The sequence below is a fragment of the Trachurus trachurus genome (genome assembly GCF_905171665.1).
Source record: "Trachurus trachurus genome assembly, chromosome: 13".
In the NCBI taxonomy this organism is placed as follows: Eukaryota; Metazoa; Chordata; class Actinopteri; order Carangiformes; family Carangidae; genus Trachurus; species Trachurus trachurus.
This window is the reverse complement of record NC_139892.1, coordinates 15,369,521-15,390,364: the sequence shown is the minus strand read 5'-3', so window position 1 is coordinate 15,390,364 and position 20,844 is coordinate 15,369,521. Positions and strand designations below refer to the sequence as shown.

Here is a 20,844-nt window from a genome sequence, read left to right as displayed (position 1 = left end):
GGAGGACACACGCACGCACACACATACACATACACCACATTGGGTCATGAAACAGCAGCATGGAGCAGAAGCAGCGGCGGCTTGGCGGCACAGCGCTGGCATTGTCTCTTTAGAGGCAGGCGTAAACAGAGTGATCGGCCCGCTATACTGCAGTTGCTCATGCTGACTCACCCTGTACATTACCAGAGAGGGAGAGAGACGCAGGATGGGGCAGAGAGACCGCGGGACGCTCATAAAGTGGTCTCATCTCTCTCTGGTTCTCTCCCACATCTGCTTCCCCCTCCTCCCACCCCTGTCCAAGGTTATCCAGGATTGGTGGGGGAGGGGTGGGGGTGGGGAGGGTCAGAGAAGTTGACAGCTCACCTGAAGCAGCCGTGCTAAATGTCGGTGGACAAAAGACAAAAGAGGTGGGCCCCTTCAGTGGAGCCCCGGCTCTGATTAGCAATCAGTCCCCGTGGATACGGCGTGTAGAGCCAGCGGCCGGGGGAACTAGTATGAGACTGTCAGAGGGAGTGTTACTGCGGCGTCTAAGCTGCCTGGTTGGCTGGAGATGGGGAGGCAATGTGCGGCAGGGACACTGGGGGCGGATGCACCATTTTTCTAGTCCAAAATGAGCCCAATGTCACTGTGACAGCGCAACGCTCCTCTGAGGGCACCGTGAGCCAGGGGGGAAAATGATGGATGAGTCGCCAAGCAGCCTCTCCTGCTTCATCACTGTGTACACACACACACACACACACACACACACACACACAATCTCACACACACACACACACACACAAACACAAACATGTACTCAAAGTCTAGGATACATAAATATAGTATACACACACTATGACAATGCATACTGTGCAATATGTTCACACAAAGGAATGTGAAAATATACATACAGTATGCATTCACAAACGCCTGAACAAAGAGAATAGGTATACAAACATACACACAGGCAATCTGGGGATACAAACACATGCATGTGCACACACACGCTCGGAGTGATTTATTTGTGTCCACACGAGTTATAATTAATGACTGGGATATAAACACTCCAGATGCAGATATTTACAGGAGTTGTCAGAAACACACACACACATAAACACTTGCACGTAGAGCACGCAGCACTGGCTTCATTATGACTGGAGCCCAGGCTAATGCCACAGGATCAATGACAGACCCTCTCTCTCTCTATCGCTCTCTCCCTCTCTCTCTCTCTCCCCTCTCATTTCTCTGACCCAAAAGCAGCAGTGTGCTGCCATGCAGAGCACCCTGCAGCGTTTATTCCTTCTATAACCAAGCCATATAGCTTCCAATAAGGCCCTTGGGTCATCCCGTGGCTTATACTCCACCTCAACATATCCATCCCCAAGCCAATCCCCCTCAAGCCCCCACCGCTGCCGTATCACACCAACCCAAACCAGCCCACCCTTCAATGCATCACCGGTTATAAAGGATAGGAGGATTACACTCAAAGGCAATTACTTAAAGTGCTGATTACCTGCAGAAAACTGTAACCATAGTAATGCTGCTGGAATTGTTAATTTCCGTCACAGTCATAATAAAAGCGTTCAGTTAAACAGGGCTCATTTGAATCTACATATCCTCCATGATATGAAAAATCCCACAGTTTAGATGCCACAATTGCACTGAGCAATGCAATAACTCCGAAGCATCATAAGCATCCGTGATCTTATTACTGCATATTTACAGTAACTGCAAAAGATTACAGATGTCATCTTTTTTTTTGGGAATCAGATTATTGTAATTCCATTACATCTAATCAAATACTCCTCCTCGGCCCTGCTGAGTTCACAGAAAGCAGCATCCCCTCATGTAGATGCAGGTCTACGCGGGCAGTGAAGGAGAAATATGGTCGGCCTCTGGTGAGCAAGGCGCGTATAGCTGAGTGGCCATCCATCATGACCCTGCGGCGAAGAGCCATACGCGCTCCATCCCCTCAGACCCCTTGTCTCATCGGAAGGAGAGGAGATTGGGGAAGAGACAGGACAGTAAGAGAGAGGGCTCATAAACATACTCCCTCAGGATGGGAGGGGGGATGACATGTAAAATCTTCCAACACGGGGTTAGAGAAAAAAAAAGGTCTGGCCTCTTAGATTGATGGACTAAGCTTCTGTGCTTGTAGTGTTTTTTTCCGCAAGCACAATACACACGGGTGTATGGCCATGATTACTTGTAGTCAAGCCGCGCGGCTGGGAGTGGATGGCGGCTTCAGTCTAAATATTAGGATTAATGACCGCACTGGTCAGTCTAGTGAAACATCATTCATACTTCTATTGCATTCCAATGCCATGCAGGCAAACAATAGCAATAAAGACAACATCTGGGGTCTGAAAAAAATAAACAGTTTGTTTTCCTATCCTCTGATCAAATACAATGCTGTACGCTGTGACAGAGAGGATAAATAAACAATAAGTGGGATTACTTGAGCTCTGCTGTAAGTGAAGTGAAGCAAAAATCAATGTGTAAAATAATGAGGGGCTTTCAAAACCTATGTTCTGCTGGCCATGCTAATGCATTCAGAAGATAATATGTGCCATAATGCAGAGCTGGCAAAATGTCTGTTATCTTTCCACGTATAACCACTGCTCTATCTTCTATGAGATCAGCTGATGCAGTGATTATATATTCAGCTGGTCTGGTTAAAGAGGACCACAGAGAAGTGCAGGAAGGAAGGAAATGAAGGAGACACCAGCTATGTGGTGCTCTAACCAGGTCATACATGCCTCAATACAATAACTTTCATTGATAATCAAAAGTGAACCAGAAGTGTTGCATTATGATTTCCCCAGAGAACCCTGGGTGGTGCAGTCACCAGGCGACAATGGCGCTAACTTGCATGCCAATGAAAAGGTCTCCTGATACACTTCACAGGGGCAGCGCAGGGTTGAGCGAAAACCATACTGACATTGCTTCAGAAAAACTGCACCCAGGTCTATTTATGTTCACAAGAGGGCTCTTAGCCTGAGATAAACAACAGCATTGGTTTATACACAGAGCCAAAGGTTAGTGGTATCATCCGTCCTGGAATTTTCATTAAAATGTGACCATAACACAGTGGTGCACATGTTAAATGCAACAAAAGAATAAAACAGATGTTCCATTGTCTGGTGCCTGTGTGCTATGTGAGCTTAGTCATTTCTCAGTGAAGAAAAGGATGAGGTCTGGAGTGATTAAAAAGAAGGTTGCATATGTGTGATGACGGTGCTTTCTGTATTATTCAGGATATTTTGCCTGGCATGTAACCTGTCTCATCCAATGACAGTAATTTTAGCCAGCAGCAAATACACGTGGTGAAGTCCCATTGCTTAACTGGGCACTTTTTCTGCCACCCTTGCCACGATGCATTTTCAGTGTCCTGTAAAACTGTAGCTCTGTCACTCTCCAATCCTGCCACTTCAGAGGCGTCTGGGTCTCACAAACCAACCTGTGGTAATCTCTCAGTATTGATCCAATCACGTGGTAAAGACAAATGTGGGTAACACTTTATTTTAAGGGGTCCTTGTTCCTGTGTATCTACCTAATTAATTACAGTGTAATTACCTATGTAACCGTATGTAATAACATGTACTTACATTGTAAATACATAGTGTATTTTGGTGTACTTACAGGTCCTTGTTACACTTGTAATAAGAAATGCCAAAGTGGCCTCTCTCTTTGCACAAGCATTTCTTATTACAAGTGTAACAAGGACCTGTAAGTAAACCAAAATACACTATGTATTTACAATGTAAGTACATGTTATTACATACGGTTACATAGGTAATTACACTGTAATTAATTAGGTAGATACACAGGAACAAGGACCCCTTAAAATAAAGTGTTACCCAAATGTGTTATAGTGCACAGTGAATCCTGCACAAGAGGGCTGAACTGTGATGCTAAACATGCTCATTTTGTTGTTGTTCTTCTACATACTGTATCTCTTTGTGGTTTAAACACACCTTTGCCTATACCTACGTAAGCCCCTATGAATCTTGTCTGTTAAGCGGTGGCAGCCACGTTCTATAGAGGAAGCGTCAGAACACTGTCATTGATCTCAAACAAATCTGTGCAGACGTCTTGTCTTTCTGCTTCCGTATACCTTTCCACAGCTAATGAGCAGCCGTCTTCCATCGCTGCCAAGTGAGACGTTCTTTTTCGTGGGTTGTGTCAAGAAACGCCGCATGGCGATTCATTACCAGGAAAGAGAGATGGAAAAGGGGTGGAAAAAAAGTGCGATGGTTAAGCCTGAGCTTTAAGACAGACAACTATGTCCCCTAATCCCTTCTGAGCAGCCGTAAGCCTTCCGTTATCACTCGTTAGAATTGTGCATCCCTTAAACACATTAACTTAGGCCCTAATGCAGGCCCCTTTTGTATGACACAGCAGCTGCTCATAGCAGCCAGTCACTGGGCTAAGAGGGACGAAACATGCTAATTGCTGTCAAACTCATTTAATTGGGTAACAATTGTTAGTGTTGGAGTGTTTGTTTTTTTAAATGGATGCTGAGTATCAGCACATTTAACGGCAATCAACGCTCTCCTAGCAGGCTCTTGAGGCCAATGCAATTCCATGCTTTCCCTCAAACATGTGTCAGCGAGGGGATCTGATGATATAACCAGACATGAACACACACATTGACTGCCACTCAATCAAGCATGCATTCACGTGGTTATATATTCACAGCTTTCTCTTTCTCTCTGTCAGTCAGACTGGATTGGCTTTCTAGTTATCAGTATAAAAAAGTAAAAAAGGAAAGGGTTTTGTGCAACTAGGGAGCTACAACTTCAAATTGCCCCTTTGTAGGCTACGCTACAGTAAATCTCCAGCCACAGTGTGCACTACCCCTGCACTGGCCTTCACACACCCTGTATCCTCAGTCTAGCTACCAGCAAAGGCACTTTTATCTGCATGAATAACTCATGACATAAAGCATCTAGAGAGTCGTGGTGGGATCACACCTGTTTACATTATTACATCAATACTCCTTACTCATGGACAGGACCACGCCCTTCATTCTGTTCTCAACTATACAATTGTAAAATTTCATGACAGTGTTTTGGACAAAATGTGTTCATAGACATCTACTACAGCATGTTTCTCCAGGACCACATTTTGTTATTGTGACACACATAAACCTGCAAGGTAAAACAATACCAGCCTTGCTGTCAAGGCTGGTGACAAGGTAGATACTCAAATCAACAGGGCACACACAGGCTCAGAAATGAATCAGGGGTCAGGCAGCTCTGACTTACAATAAGTCCAATTTGTGAGCTACTGTATTCTGTGTGTTTCCTGAAGCATTTTAAAAACAACATATCACGCAGTGTTTATTCTGAAATTGACTGTAATGCAGGGAGTAAAACTAACAGTCCAATACTTGATCCCTAAATAGTGCTCTATGTGCTGTTGGTATTATCCCAAGATAATGTGCAAATAGCTGTAACACAGTTGCCATCCACCATGGATTCACAAACAGAGCACAAACTTAATTTTGTTTCGGTGTTTTTCTTCTATTTCCATTTGCTGCGATTCAGTGCACATGGATAAATAAAGCCTGATGCTGCCTGTGATCTCCAGCCGTGCTAAGGGTCGCACTGACAAGGGGGAAGCACAACGACTGGGCAACCACCACACCAAAGCAGGGCTTGTTATGTATTCGGACTGCAGCACGGCTAAGATGTTTGGTGTTTGCTGAGACAGCAGATGACTTGCCTTGCTCTCTCTGCCCCTTGCTCAACCAAGGCAGGATAGACTTAATTGCCTCATTAGCAAAAGGGCCAGTGAAGAGTTGGCCTCTTCCACATTGTTCAATGTCAAGAGTGCAACCGAGAGGAAAGGTTAATAGAGTAAATAGCATCTCCCTCTCCTAAATGGAAAAATGTTTGTTTTCTAGTATGATGGGTCAGTGGCCAAAAGCTTAATTTCACTCCACAGTGACTACATCATGCATTTGATTTATCTTAACTGTTCATTTCATATTCTAACCTTCATTATTATTAATTTTAGAGTACAACTCCACTTGCTGTTTCTGTGGGGTAACTCCCAAAGCTGTCTTTTTTTAAGCTTGGACCCGTCTAGAAAGCGAAGTCATCATGCCAACTTTAATTATTTTAAGAGCTTGAATTTGCAAACTCTGCTATTTCCTCCTCCACAGCGTCTTTGGACACCAGACAGGCAAATCAAGCCAAACACTAACACTCTTGATTTCCCTCTTGAAGAAAGACACACAAAGTAAAAGTTATGTCTGCTGCTGTGAGAAAATGTGAGGTCCAAAAATGCCTCATGTTTAATAATTCTGAAAAAGACGTAAAGCCACACAGTGCGGCACAGTTTTCACCCGCTGCCGCACCGTTCACACACTGAAGAACAGCACAGGACCAGCAACCGCTTTAAGACAGTTCTTTTCTGTGTGTGACAGTGTGGACAACAATGCCAAACCATGACAGGCATCTTGAATGCAGTCCTAAGGCCCTGTCTGTCTCTCGACAAGAGATGCGGTGCTGTTTAAGTTAGGTCTGACAGGCTGCGTGATGGGCCAGGCTAAACAAGCGTGTACTAAACAGAAACGGAGAGGATGTCAAAAACGAATGCAGAAAACATGCCGTTATGATTGCAAAGTTTGTTGGCATCAATTTGCAAGTCTCCGAGGTACACTCCATTACTGCAGTCAGTTTACACAATCACATGAGCACCATTTGCCTACAGCTGCAGAGAGCACGTGTATAGAAGTGTTTAAGCAGCAGTAACAAACACAAGCAAACTCCACCTTCACTTTATGTCTAAAGCAAGACTACCACCGACTTTGTGTTCATGAAGGAAATGAGACGATAGAAAAATGTAGCACCCACACTGTACATTCCTCAGGCTGTGGCTGATACCACACTCACTGCAGGGCAGTTTCTGACGGTGGCTGCAATGAAGAAATGTACAGCTACACATCTGCATGGGCAACATGGCGTAAAGGCTCCATTTCATCAACAAGTCAAGTCTAACGAGTTGGAAAAAACCAAGGTGGTGGTGCCATCTGTTCTGAACCTTTTTGCTGGAAAAGAGGAAAATAAGTGGGAGGACAGGAGGGGAAACGCTTTTTTTCCAAGCTCCGATGTTATATATTGTTCTTTGACTCACAGTCTGAGCTTCTGAATAAGAGACTTATCTCTGCGGAAACAAACTTCTCAAACTTCTGGTCTGATAACAGGCTCTTTAATACAAAATACTGAAGGGGAGAGCTGCAGTACAATCAGTGGCATTATATACTTAATTTGTAGACAGTTAGCAATTGATCAGTGATATTAGGTTTGCAATGGTTTTTGCTGTGCTATAACAGACCAAATGGCTGGCATTGTGGTTGGATAATTAAACCATCCATCACACAACATCCACTGCAAGAGAGCAGCACTGGCAACCCAAGGCTGAACCTAACTTATTGCTTTTGACAGTTCCTCCTGACATGAGGTAAGGTTCTGATGACCAAGGATTTCATCCCTATAAAGAATTAATTAGCAGGATTGCATATCTTGCAGGATTTTAAGGGGCCAACGTTTTATTACAGTCAATAAACAGATTAAGGCTACAATTTAAAGAGCATGATCAGAAGTTTTTTGGGCTCCTTTTTTTTTTTTTCCTTCTCGCACTAAGTAGCTACGTATAGATCTAAATTTGACAGATGGCTGAGTCCTGACTTTAGCTATCATGCACTAAAGGTGGAGGGGAGGTGGGGGTGGGGGGTCCTCCAGATGGTGTTCAGGTCTTGTGCAGGTAACCACTTTGTCTTCCAGCACTCTAATCAATGGCCACCAAATTCCCTCTCTTCCAAACACCATCCATCTTTGGGTCTTTCCAGGCTGCTTGGTGACGACCAAAAGCGGCTGAAGATAAATGTCTGAAGGGCAGAAGGGCCTCTGCTGATTAAAGCCACTAACGCTTTAGGGAAGACTGGCAAGCAAAAGAGGAAATGGAGTGAGACAACATGGCATGTGGGTTCAAAACACCTAATGGAGTGTCCTGCTTGCTGGGCTAATAGACTGTTTCAAATTGAAAGGAACAGCAGGCGTCTAAATAGAGCGACGTGGAACATTTCCTCCTGTTCATTCACTCAGCTCTCAATTGGAAAAGCTGAGGAGGAGGAGGAGGAGGAAGAAAGAAAAAAAAAACCTTGCCATGGTTGCCATTATGTGGTGTAAGGCAAGTTGCTTTTATTCAGGCAATTAATTCGGTGGATAGAATTACAGCTGAATGAAGGAGAAGTCAACACGTTCTACTGTACATCTGCATCATATAAATAAATGCAAAACATGTACTGTAGGCTACATTCATAATTCTTTCTGTCTGCATGAAAAATCCTTCTGTTTTTAAGGTTCACAGGAACGACTCCCTGTGGACACAGTCTTGCTGTGAACTGCATTCTCTTGCTGATTTTCATTTCAGCAGCGTGATGCTGTTTGAATGTCCAAGTTGATATTTGGACATGATAATCAATAATCACAGTGTGAGATGAAGCATCGCACAGGTTGGAGACTGACAGGTGCACCCCACGACCAATTAAAGTGCTAAGCGACTAGTAAGAGATGATCAATTATCGGCAGATGGTTTACTGCGGTTTTGACACTCTGTCACTCAGCGAAAATGTTAAGCTAAGCTCACAACTTGCCCTGCAGTGAGAACGCCACGGCGTCCAATCAAAGTCCACTCTAAGAGAATGATTTCACATCATCTTGACTTGACATCGCAATCAGCGCCATCAGGCATTGCTCAACCCACAGCCATGTTAACAGGCTTCCAGGTGACAGGGGAAACCTTTAAAGACATATAGGCTTGACCTCTACTGTAACATAACCAATGTCACTCCTGCGGTGCTCGCTCTGCGTAAATGTTTCATCAATAGTTTGCTTCTTCCTCCTTTGTGTCACTCATGTAAGCACTATGCTAAGCTCCTTGAAAGTGAAAGACACCTGAGCAATGGGGATTTGGCTTTTTCAGCTGTTTATTTTCCAGCACAGTTGCTTCGAGCAGCTGCACACAAAACAGAGACATACCTGGTTTCAGAGACAGAGAACATAGATCAAAAGCATGTTCTGCTTAGAGAAGACAAGCATGCCAGCTTTATTCCGCACTGCCAGTTTCCAGTAAGGCAGAAAGCACTTGAAAGCACCACAACAGGGTTCTGAGATGATAGTATCTCAACCCCCACCACTGATAAACAAATCATTTTAAATGGTGTTTTTGCAGGATGCATGAATTTTGATCACCTTTGCTATAACAGCCGAATAGCACTCAGCTGGTGATAGATGGAGTCCTGTATCCAGCAAATGTCAATAGCTGCAAAGAATTGATATCAGAACAGACCTTCAGTGAGTTGAATCAATGGGAGACAATTCCATGCGCCACCTCGCCGACAGCATCAGAGTTTATCTCACCATTTTGTTCACTCTTTGATCTCCTCACAGCTTACATAAAACAATCATAGACCTTGATTAAAATATTTATGCTCACACGGAGCGAATCACTTCACAATTTCTTAGAAAATAGCTGTAATTGTGCTTGCTTCATTGACTTTCATGGTTATTCGCCACTGCAAATAAGGCAGAAATCCTCCCTTTGGAGGAAATGGCCATGGTTGTGGAGATTACAGGAAACTGGAGGCCAGAGCAACCTGTTAGTTTCAGAACTAAACCAGGTGTTAGAGGAGTGCCTGTTTTAGATTTTCGAGTAGCTGATAAGATAAATCTGCTGTCTTATTTATTTCCTGCATTGTCTTATCTCTTAGATGAATATAGCATATCAAAAGACAACACAAAGTCTGAGATATATAATGATAAATTGCACAGAACCTATTGATTATTGTGGCAAAAGAGTAACTTAGTTATAACATCACCACAGTGACAGTGACCTTATGAGCTGAACCCGTTGAGCCAGGAACAGGACGAAAAAATGATCATCATACTAATGACAGGAGGTGAAAGCAAACAGATTCTTGTTATGCTATTTACTGTTAGATATCCATAATGGATTGAGTCTCATGGGACATGTTCATATGAAACATACGTTCCTGATGCAATAACACAAAGCCAAAGAATCCTGTTGTACATGATGTGCTTATAACTGAATGTATTTCTGCTTTGGCCAGTTAGTAAGAGATCCAGAGGCTGTGGGATCAAGTGATGCAAGAGGCAAAGGCAAAGTTATTTTAAGAGGTGATTGTAAATGTCGCTGATGTTTTGTGGTCACACAATAAGACACCCTAACCCTCCACAATAAACCTTCTCTGAAGCAAAACTATCCAAACTGTAGAAATAAAACACTGGAAATTTGCATGTTTCCTTCTCCAGTAATGTGTTGATTTACATTCATACACTAAAATTGTGTATTGTCAACCACAGTCTGTGAGAACATTTAATTACTGGGTAGCTGCATATTCATATGTCTGTGGTCAAAATGCCATTGTGGCGACATGTGATTTAAGTGACTGTTGACTTTCTAAATATCAACCTTGACAATTATCTTTAGCAAACAATAGCTAACTGCTGCCTCAACATATGGTCCTTGTTGCATTTTTTTCCAAGAGCAGGTGTTTGCAGAAAACAATGAAAAATATGTTGTCAGTAAACACTGAGTCAATATGTTGTTTATCAACATCTTTCATATTACCAGATTTCTCTATTAAATTGTCTTAGCTGCTAGAATTTTGTCTCATTAAACATAATGCCTTGGAAATATGGTGGCTGCTTGATAAATGTATCTGTAACTGATTATATATTTTTAATATAAGCACCTTTCGAACAAAGGATTGTGGCGATTGTTGCAAAAATGTAAATATTCCTTTGAATTCCCTTGTTTCTGATCTCCCATTAAGCGTTGATTAGTAAAAAATGATCAAATGGTTTACCTTTTGCATAAAACAATGGACAGTTGTCACGTGCATGTGTGTTAGTTTCTCTGCTCCAAATATCTGTGTCTTCAATTGTTTATGCACTGTACAGCAGTACAGCACACGGGTGTGGTGGTACTGTCATGTGTGGACTGCGCATGTGGCTCCAGTTAATGTGAATGTGAGCCTCTGCAGAACATCTGTCAAAGATTAGCAGTAAAGTGAAATAGGCAGTTCCTGTTCATACGTTCCAAAATAATCTGGCAGTAATTTTCCCGGTGAAGGATGAAAAGGGGGAGGGTTTATAGGTCAGAAACACTGCACAAGCCAGGCTCTGTCTAGGCATGTGTCTTACTGTTTTCTTATCTGTTTTACAAGATGTAAGTGACAAAAGGCCCATACAGCATAACATGTGGATATAGCTTGGAAATTATGGGCGTGGCTGAAACACACCACAGGGAGGATGAAGAAACTGTCAGATGAAGAAATACTCAAGAAACAACAGATGAATTCAGCGCAGGCCTCGTCCATTCCACCCTTGTGGCCTTTATACATTTTTTCCTCTCTGGATGTCTCGGGATGCTATAAAAACAGAGCCGACCTCGACCCTCCACTCGGAGGAACAAAAGCACTTACTCTACAAAGCAGGTACACTTTTACCTACAAACACTCTCCTTTCAAACATGGCATCCAGCTTGCTGCGACAGAATAGAAAGACCTTCTGACTAAAAGCACCGCGATCAATGAAACATGAAGAATCCCTCAGGTACAGAAGGAGGACGGATTGTTATTCAGGGAAGCACGCTGTCATTCAGAGGCCGCACACATCAGGGGGAAAGTGCTTGGGAGGCAAATCAGTGTTTGTTAATGATATGGGTCAATTGTTTTGAGGACGGCTGGACCTCTGTACTCATCTGCAGGCCTCTTCACTCAACCTTGGTCGGGGTTTTGTATTCCACAGAGCTCTGCCCTTGCTGATCCATTCAGATTTGCCACTTTTGCTTTGAGTAATACAATCCTCTCTTGATGGAAATCTGTTTACACTTTGTTCTGCATGTCAAATAGTTGACATTGGAGGTGGAAGGGAAGTCATTTCACTATCTGGAGCAATGCACAGATAGCTATGTGTTATTTTCCCTCACCAGATGCAGCTATACTGTACTGTGTCCTACAGCTTGAAAGCAATATCTACTGAATATTGATTCCTGAGTACATGCTGTATGTGTATTGCGGTGTTTTGCATTGTCCCTTTGCCCCGTCTGTGTGTGGGAATGTGTGTGAGCAAGTGTTGATATGTCTGCATCGCATTCATCAAATAAACTTTGTGTAAATCAATCACTCTCACCAGCGGAGGTGAGACTGAGAGTCAGTTTAAGCTTCTACAATGTGAGCTGAAGGTTGACTTCAATGCTCTGCACAGGGCTCCACACCTAACTGACAAATGCTTTACATATCCCGCAAAATTCAGGTTCCAGCAAAGCTGGATGTGCCAAATTCATCACATGCTCTCAAAAAACAAATATTTTCAAAGCTGAGAACATACACAGGGGATGCCACATGATAACGCTGAAGAATAATGTGAGTCAAAAGGAGATCAAAACGAAACCTTAATGTATGGTAACTAGACGTCAAATATCGAAATGTCTCTGGGTTTGAAGGAATGTCAGAAGTCTGTGCCTGGGTGTGTGTGGGAGTGTGATTCAGGCGCAAACACATCAAGATGTCACTTCATAACCTCTGGCTCAGGAGGCTCCTGTCATCTTCACATTTCAGAGATCCTCTGCCTACCCCGGCAGACATGCTAAATATAGAATGGGGACAGAATTTCTGTTTGGAGCCACTGCTCTCTTTATCTACATCTAACACGAGCATAGCGTGCATATGCACTGCCATCTTCTCACTGTTACACACAGCACAAGTATGCATGTGGACACACACGCATCCACTCACACATACACACACAAACACTCCATGGGAATAGAGCCTATTCCCATGATCACTCCCATTGCATTGTCCTTACAGTACAGACCCAAGCTGAGGCGACTCCCCTAAGTGTGGGTGCAGGGTTTGAGCTCTCACATAGAGAAGCTGCTCATTCTTTCCAATTACATTTCTGTCAAGTGACTTACAGTGTGTTATTACTTCTTGGACAGTCATTTTCAAATTCTCTCATTCAGAATCATTTAATCCTGGCACGAGGACAGATAAGCAATCCATCACTGGTCTCCTTTACCTGGCCGGATCTACCACTCCACCAGCAGTTATTTTATTTGACCTTGTTCGGTTTCTTACTTTGAATCGGCAGAGTTACTGAAGGGAGCTACAGAAGTCTCTGTGGCAATTAATTGTGCTACTTATCTGTAATGTGAACAGTGGATATTACATCTCCAACACATATTAAATTAAGGATGTCTCATGACTTGCGAGGGCAAAAGCAAATATAAAGGAAATGAGCCCCTATTAATGACTATTGATTCTTTTATAATAAAACAGCCACTTCCTCTCCTTACTTGGCCTCGGTGTTGATTTTGAATTAATACAGGCTATAACTTTGGGGGAATGTCCTTCAGTCTGGCACAGCAGAGCAGCCTAGCCTGAAAAGCTACATATATTTCCTTGCTCTTTTGGCTGACTGGCAGATATTTTGTTCCCGCATGAGAGATCCACGACCCAGGTTGCAGCTGTACTGGACATCCAGCCTAATATCATTTTTTCAGCCGCATGAATTGTTTTATACAGTCATATCTTGTGACATGACAGAGGATGGAGAAAATGCCTCACCATGGCAACAACAAGTCATTTAATAGTCTTGGCATAGCCTGATGGTTATTTTAAGAAAAGTATTATAATTATTATTTTCTTATTAGGGAATCAATTGCCACTGTGTAATTTCATGTGTGAAGTTTTCATCTCGGCATTGCTGGCTCCACTGTGACAGCTAGGAGTCGAGTTTCTTTTAATCACCATCATCATTGTGATTATTATGATCATCAGTAAGGCATCGGTATCTGGATGATCTCCACACTTGGCTTGAAGAAGACTGATGAACTAAACCAGAAAAAATGTCTCAGTACGCAGTGTCTAATGCCGAGTCAGCTCCTTCAGTTAAACCCAGGATCAGTGACCATCACCACTGAGCACATACTCTGGATTCACTGGCAGACCAGTGTAACCCCCAACACGTCAGCATGTTTGCAGGTCGACGGAATATGTCAATTTTTCCATTTTCTATGCTGCTTATCTTATACAGGGTCACAGGGGAACTGGAGCTTTTCCCAGAATGCTTTGGGCAAAGGGCATCGTGCTCCCCTGAGAGGTCACCGCAGTATAAAAGTAACTGAATAATAGGGAAGCTGAAGATAACAACATCTTCAGGCATTCGCGAGCCCACAGCACAAGCCACATCAAGCATAAGCAAATAACGTCAGTTGTATGTCCAAACGAATCAAATGAAGTTAAACACAAACACTGGTGTCTTGATTTTCTCTCTGCACTGCAATATGAATAGCAAGCAGACGAGAGCACGACTTTTGGACTCAAACCAGAACAGACAAGCTGGGTTATTCCTCATGCAACCACTCTCAACCGCTCGTACTTTAACTGAGGGGTATCTTGTTTTTCCCCAGTTCTAACCATCGAGAGGAATTTGAGTTTTTTTTCACTCCTCTGTTTTACTGCAGATGATGAATGTGAAACGTCTTACTGGAAGTCACAGACTAACTTCCAGTCAGTGGAGTCACAGTGGAATTAAACAATCCCCCATTTAGCTCTGTACCTGGAATCTCCTCCAGGCTCTTGTTACATTACTGTAATATCAGCAATAGCAGCAGCAACAGTGGTAATCACAGCAGTGTTAATATTAGTATCAGTAGTGGTGGTGATAATATCGACTGATGTCATTTATGATGATAGAAAACTATGAGTTTCAATCAACCTTTTAAAGTTTCATTTCAAACTGAGAGACAGATCACGTCCCCTTCGACAATCATTTAAAAACACTTCACAAATCAGGCCAAACAATAATGAAGAGCATATGGAAAATTTTCAGTGGTTTCTGGGTGTGCTGCATTTTTTTTTTTTTTTTTTTTTTATCCTTCGCCTGTGCTAAAATGGCAAAAAACATTTTGTTTATCTGCCGGAAGCCTGCCTTTGAAGAGCTGCTGTCCACACATGCACATATAGGTACATGCTGGATAAATCTGGCTGGCAGATTTAAAAAGGGAGGGGTCAGGTGAACTTTTATCCCCTTTCATTCCCCCCCCTCTGTTTTCTGAGAGCTTCCACCAACTAGTGCAGCCTGTGTTTTTGGAAATTGTGGCTGACTTGTTCTCTTTTTTTCCTCCCCTTTTTAAATCACTCTAATTTCAATTGCAATATCCTCTCCTATGCAGCAACATAAAGTGCAAGAGTGACAATGGGGAATAAATGAAACTCAATATATTCTGACATCATCCTAAATCGGTAGTGAAAATTGAAACATTTCAGACATGTGTTGTTAAGGACGTTAAACAATAAAAATGCACACACACATTTTAAAAAACCAAAAAAAACAAAAAACATAGTGATTAAATGTAATAACGGCACATTTAAGCGTCCACATCTTCACATAAATGACAGGCAAACGCGCTCCAGTGCTTTTTAACTGAACTCGTGATGTTTTAAGGGAATGGGAAGTGACTTACCCAGAAACAAAGAGCGAAATATTGCAGACATCACGGCTGGAAATCCCATATGCAACGGAGCTATGAAACAATGCGCTCAGACTGCCTTCACATTCATTCGGCTGACCTAAGTGCGGGCACAACGACGCGGCACCATCAGCGAATTCAGGAGCAAAATCAGTGATAAATAAATCTTCATTGAGCATATGAGTCCAAGGACATCATGTGTTGCACACGCCCGACACATCTAAACCTCCCAGGAAGAAGAAGCGGCAGAAGAAACGTGGCTCTTTCTCTTCATCGTCATTTTCGTCGCAGGCTACTTGGCGTCAAATCAAAGTTCCCTGGCTGTCTGGCTCTGGCGTGGGACGTGTTGTCTCAGGGTCCCCTCTGTCTCCTACTCAGCAGTCTCTCCTCCTTTCCTCCTCCGCTGCACAAAATGCCAGAGAGGAGGAGGAGGAGGAGGAGGAGGAGGGCGGATAGGTGGATGATGAGGGGATGCTGAAGGATGGAGACCTCTAGAGTCTGAAGTTCTCTTACACAGCCCGAGCATCCTGCTACAAACACTAACAGGCTGGTGGGGAGGGTGTGGGTCCTCTTGTTAGCTGCTGTTAGCACGCCTGAGCTGATTGCTGTCACATGAAATGGACTTGAAGTTGCCTTTAAGGAAATTATACTATGAGCTAATAATAGTTTCACACTTTAGATTTGCATATAGGATTCATGAGGTTTTTTTTTTTTTTACTCTAAATTTATATTACTACAATGTTATCTTAGTTTTGCATCAAGATCAAACTGCTACATGTGGAATACATTATTCTACACAGTTTCACAACACTCATTATTTTTTAAGGGTTGAAATGTGGTGGATAAATTAATTAATTGATCAAATTCTAAACTGATCAATCATTGAAGTGAAATAAGACCAGCTACTCTGCAATATCGCCTGAGGATTGTCATGTTTCAGTAATTTTGTAGGCCAAATTATACAGAAGATAGATAATAATATAAGAATAAAGAATATAATTGTTAACTATGTATTTATGTGTTTGTAGGGTTTGCATTGATAGTGCTTTCATGTGTGATTTCAGAGGAAGAAACAAGCAGCACATGTTTGAAATGAAATGAAACATTTTCTGGGCTACTTCTATTTTTGCAGGCTGTGATGACGCAGGCTCCTGATCAAAGGCAGTTTTAAACGTCTGTTTTGAACCAGAGGGCATATTTTTGTTTGCTCAACATTTTCTATTTGTCCAGCAGATTCTCAATCTTGGGATTATTCTATCAATCTTTTCAAAACTGCCACACCAGATTTATCCTGTGCACTGGCTCTGGGTCAGATATTTTACAAGAGCAGCATGGTCTAAGTTAGGTAAACAAACAGCCAAAAGGAGGGGAGGGTGTGTGTGTGTGTGTGTGTGTGTGTGTGTGTGTGTGTGTGTGTGTGTGTGTGTGTGTGTGTGCGAGTGCGTGTGTGTTGATGGTTGCTCTCAGGCCTTGAGACAAATTAATCCTCCCCCCTCTTCTATGTCTCAACAATCTACAGAAATAACAAAAGGATTTTCACTCACCCCCCTCCTGCTCTCTCTTTCCCCCTGAAGTGGCCGGCTCTTCAGCACCAGCCTCCCTTCCTTTCTTTTCCGTTCCAATAACTAGATAGCTTGAAACAATGTCTCTCATGCACAAGTAGACATGCACACACATCTACTCTCGTGTCTTACCCAAACACACAGACACAAAGAAAAACACATGTACATAGTGAACAGTTGACGAGACACAGAGGCTGCAGCATACATGTATACTGTACACAACACAACGGAGGCAGAGAAGACACGGTGAAGTGGTGTCCTCGGTCTCGTGTGGTCGGGCATTTTGTTTGTAACAACACTTGGCATCGTCTTTGTGTTGCTCTGCTTTTCTTTGTATTTGCACCTGAATTTAAAAGGTCACGGTCTCACTGCAACTCATCTCTGCAGAAGTGGGTATTCGCAGATGCCACCTATACAGAGCAGCACAGTAAAGGTGCAAAGCTATTCTCAACTGTTGCAATATCAGCTGTCAAACTATGATGGATGAAGGGTTGTAACAGACATCTTTACCCCAGCAATCACAAAAGTCCTGATACAAAAACACCTGATTGAAAAAAGCACCCGAGAGCCAACGTATATTACATCTATGTTTCAATTCTTTGGCCTCCAAAAGCAGGTTTTTTTTTTTCTCCAGGAAGATGAGATCTGGAAGCAGGGTAGACTGTGCAGCTGCTGCAGACTGCAATATACAGCACTGAGCTTATCATGATTGCTCCTTTAAAAGATGACCTCACTCACGTATAAACGGATGACAACACTACACGAGAAATGAGGGCACATCCATTGTTAATAGTGATTCCGCAATGGGTTACTTGTCTCGCATGTAGTGTGGATGGTGTCATGGAAGGCAACCTGTCTGCGTTTGGTGGCTTGGCCTTGGTGCATGATATAGCACCCCAATGCAGATGGCCTCACAGATGGTTGATATTTATACCACAGGGCCTTGAAAAGTCACTAGTGTGGAAACTGCTCTTTCTCCCTGATTAGTTTCACATCACCGAGAGCTCAGCAATCCCTACACACCCATTTCTCACTGCACTCCAAACATATGACTGCTTGTGAAATTTATTATATGACACGAGGAGAAATATGTGTAATATTGTTTGAGGATAAATACCGTTTGAAGTTTGGGCTACCTCTTTTTGAGGTGATGATGATGCTGCTGTGTTGGGACTCCTCATACCCCCCCCCCCCCCCCCCCCTTCTATTTCTTTTTAGCGCATGAAAATGTAATCCTCCTAAGTGCAAGGTACATGATTTTTTAAAAATCTTCCCGACCCAACACGGCTTGCATTTTAGCTGGGAGCACTCTTGACTTATGTACTTTAAGTGGATTTGCAATTTAAATTGGAGCAACAAGATGCACCTCAGACTTCCTGGCAGAGACGGAGCGCTTCTGCAAGAGTGTTCGCATCCGCCAGAACAGCTGTATCTCCCTCATCATGACATCACAGGGATGTGTTAGTGTTTTGTTGACGCACGGACGACACCATGCAAACACACGCGAGCACGCCGGGATGCCAGGCTTTGGCCACCTCCATCTCCTGACCTCAGGGAATGAGAAAAGTGGATAGTTAAAAGGATTCTTGAGTAACAATATGGATGTGGAGGGAAAAAAATGTGTCTTTTGTTTAGTCGTTCTCTATTTTTAGCAACCAGTGTGATGCTCCGCTGTTAGGGTTTCACGGCTCACAGCTCCTTTATAATTTAATGAGGGAGAAGGTGGCCCTCTGAGATTTATGGCAAGGATCTCAAAGCGGCATTGGCCACGCGGCTTATTGATCCAAATCGGATATTTGTTTATACGTCAGTAAAGCTCTCTCGCTCCTGTACCACCGACCCTACCTCTGGAGCATTCAAATTGTCAGCTTCTCCTTTAGCCACTAATATAAATGTACTCCAGGTCAATGCTCATTATTTTAGCCTCTCTTTAAACATACAGTTGATCCTGACAGTCAGTTGTATTGAAGAGCAGCACTGAGTATACAGAGCATAACCGCTGAAGTAAGAACCTACTGAAACTAGTGTACATGTTCCCTTTTGCTATGTTGTAGGCATAATATGACTTACAGAGAGTCAGTTAAGTTCTCAGACCATTTGTATTATATATTAATATGTCTCATGCAATGTTAAGATGAGGATATTTTATCAAAATCTAAAACCTCAAGTATCTGCATTCTGTGTTTGTCATAAACTGTGATAAAGGACAAGGAGTTAATACCCATTTTAAACCTCTTCCTGTTCCACATTACTGTGAGCTTACTCGTCTCCTTGGACTGTAAAGCCCAGTGAGTTCAAGAGTGGATGTTCCTGTTCTATTTATTTATGAGCCTTTCACGGGGAACATGATGCAGGAAAGGATAGAGCTTAAAAACATGTTATCATGCTCTAATTAAAGGAGAGGTTGAGACGACGGAAATCGCATCCAGGCACCCAACAGCAAACCCACTTTCATTTGACATCTCGTCGACTCAGTGGGTAAGTGAACGTGCTGAATGGGAATGATTGAATGAACGAGTGAATGAATGAATTCATCAACCAAAGCAAGAGTACGCGGCTGAATAAGCCAAACACACATGATGGTGTCATTGGAGTGCAATAAGACTGATGGTTGTTTATTTTAAATCACACGGCTCTGACTTTGGGAAAGGTAATAATGTTAAATTGTGGCCCGCTCCAATCCTGGATAAACAGATCAATCACGTCTGAATATAATTTCCACCACATTGCATGTTGCATTAGAATTTGTTTTCCTCAACACTGGCATTTTCCACACCAGCGGATACAGGAAAATGTCGCATCCTGCCTGTCTCTAGAAACCACCCAAAAAGAAACGTATAATAAATATTTAATTGGAGAAGGTTGTTTGGTCTATTTAAACATGCTTTTCCATTAGCAAGAGAGTATAAAAGAACACCACAGTACCACCATGAAGGTGTCATATGTAACCTGAGAAGTGAAGTCCTGCCATTTCATTTTAAAGTGCACCTTCATCACACATTTTATAACCTCACCTCTGAAGCTTGTCCTGACAAATTAAGCCGTTTTATTAAAACAAAGTCCTTGTAAGCTAATTTGTGCCTTATTACCACGATTTGCGAACAAGAAGAATACAACCTGAAATCCAATCTTCTGTGTCCCAAACACTTCTCTATTCTTTTATAGTGCTATTATTTAATGAGAGTATACATTTTTAAAATGAAAGAAAGAAGACATTTATATAACCATAATCCCTCAACAGTTAACTGACCTGTGCAAAATTATAAAAACAATCTTTATATCCATTACCAGGACGTTTGAGTAGACTTTTGTGGGAAGCTTAGAGCGCCACAGTGATCCAAACAAATTAGCTGATTAGCCTCGGTTTTAAACACAAATTGAATGGCTTCTTTGTCATTGATCGCTTTGCCTCTTCAGGTTTATTGACACAAGACGGAGAGCTCGAGGACGCATTTTTTGTTTCACAAACAAACAAGATCAGCTTGATTAGGGAGAAGTGGGGGGTACTGAGCAAGTGAAGTACTGAGAGTCCATTGTTTGATTTGGCTGATTTTAAAATTCCTGTGAGCCCCCACCGCCACGCCATCCCCTCTCTCCCTCCTTCCTCACCCCCTTGTCCAATCCTTACCATGACCATTGCTGCCCTCCTTGATGAAGTGGTCTTCATCCTGGTCATTGGGGAGTGACTGATGTGAGCCATATGGTGGCGAAGAGCCGGCGTAAATCAGCA

The 20,844-nt window shown here is 42.7% G+C and overlaps 1 protein-coding gene across 1 annotated transcript in view; it reads right to left on the bottom strand.

Annotated features, from left to right (window-relative positions):
- The window catches only part of clmpb (CXADR like membrane protein b), a 62,749-nt gene extending 46,830 nt beyond the window's left edge, over positions 1-15,919 (bottom strand). The window contains 2 exon segments of the mRNA XM_083985392.1: positions 15,547-15,622; positions 15,626-15,919. Coding sequence (XP_083841518.1) covers positions 15,547-15,622; positions 15,626-15,643 — 94 coding nt within the window. The 5' untranslated portion in view covers positions 15,644-15,919.
- Positions 15,920-20,844: the final 4,925 nt, after the last annotated feature.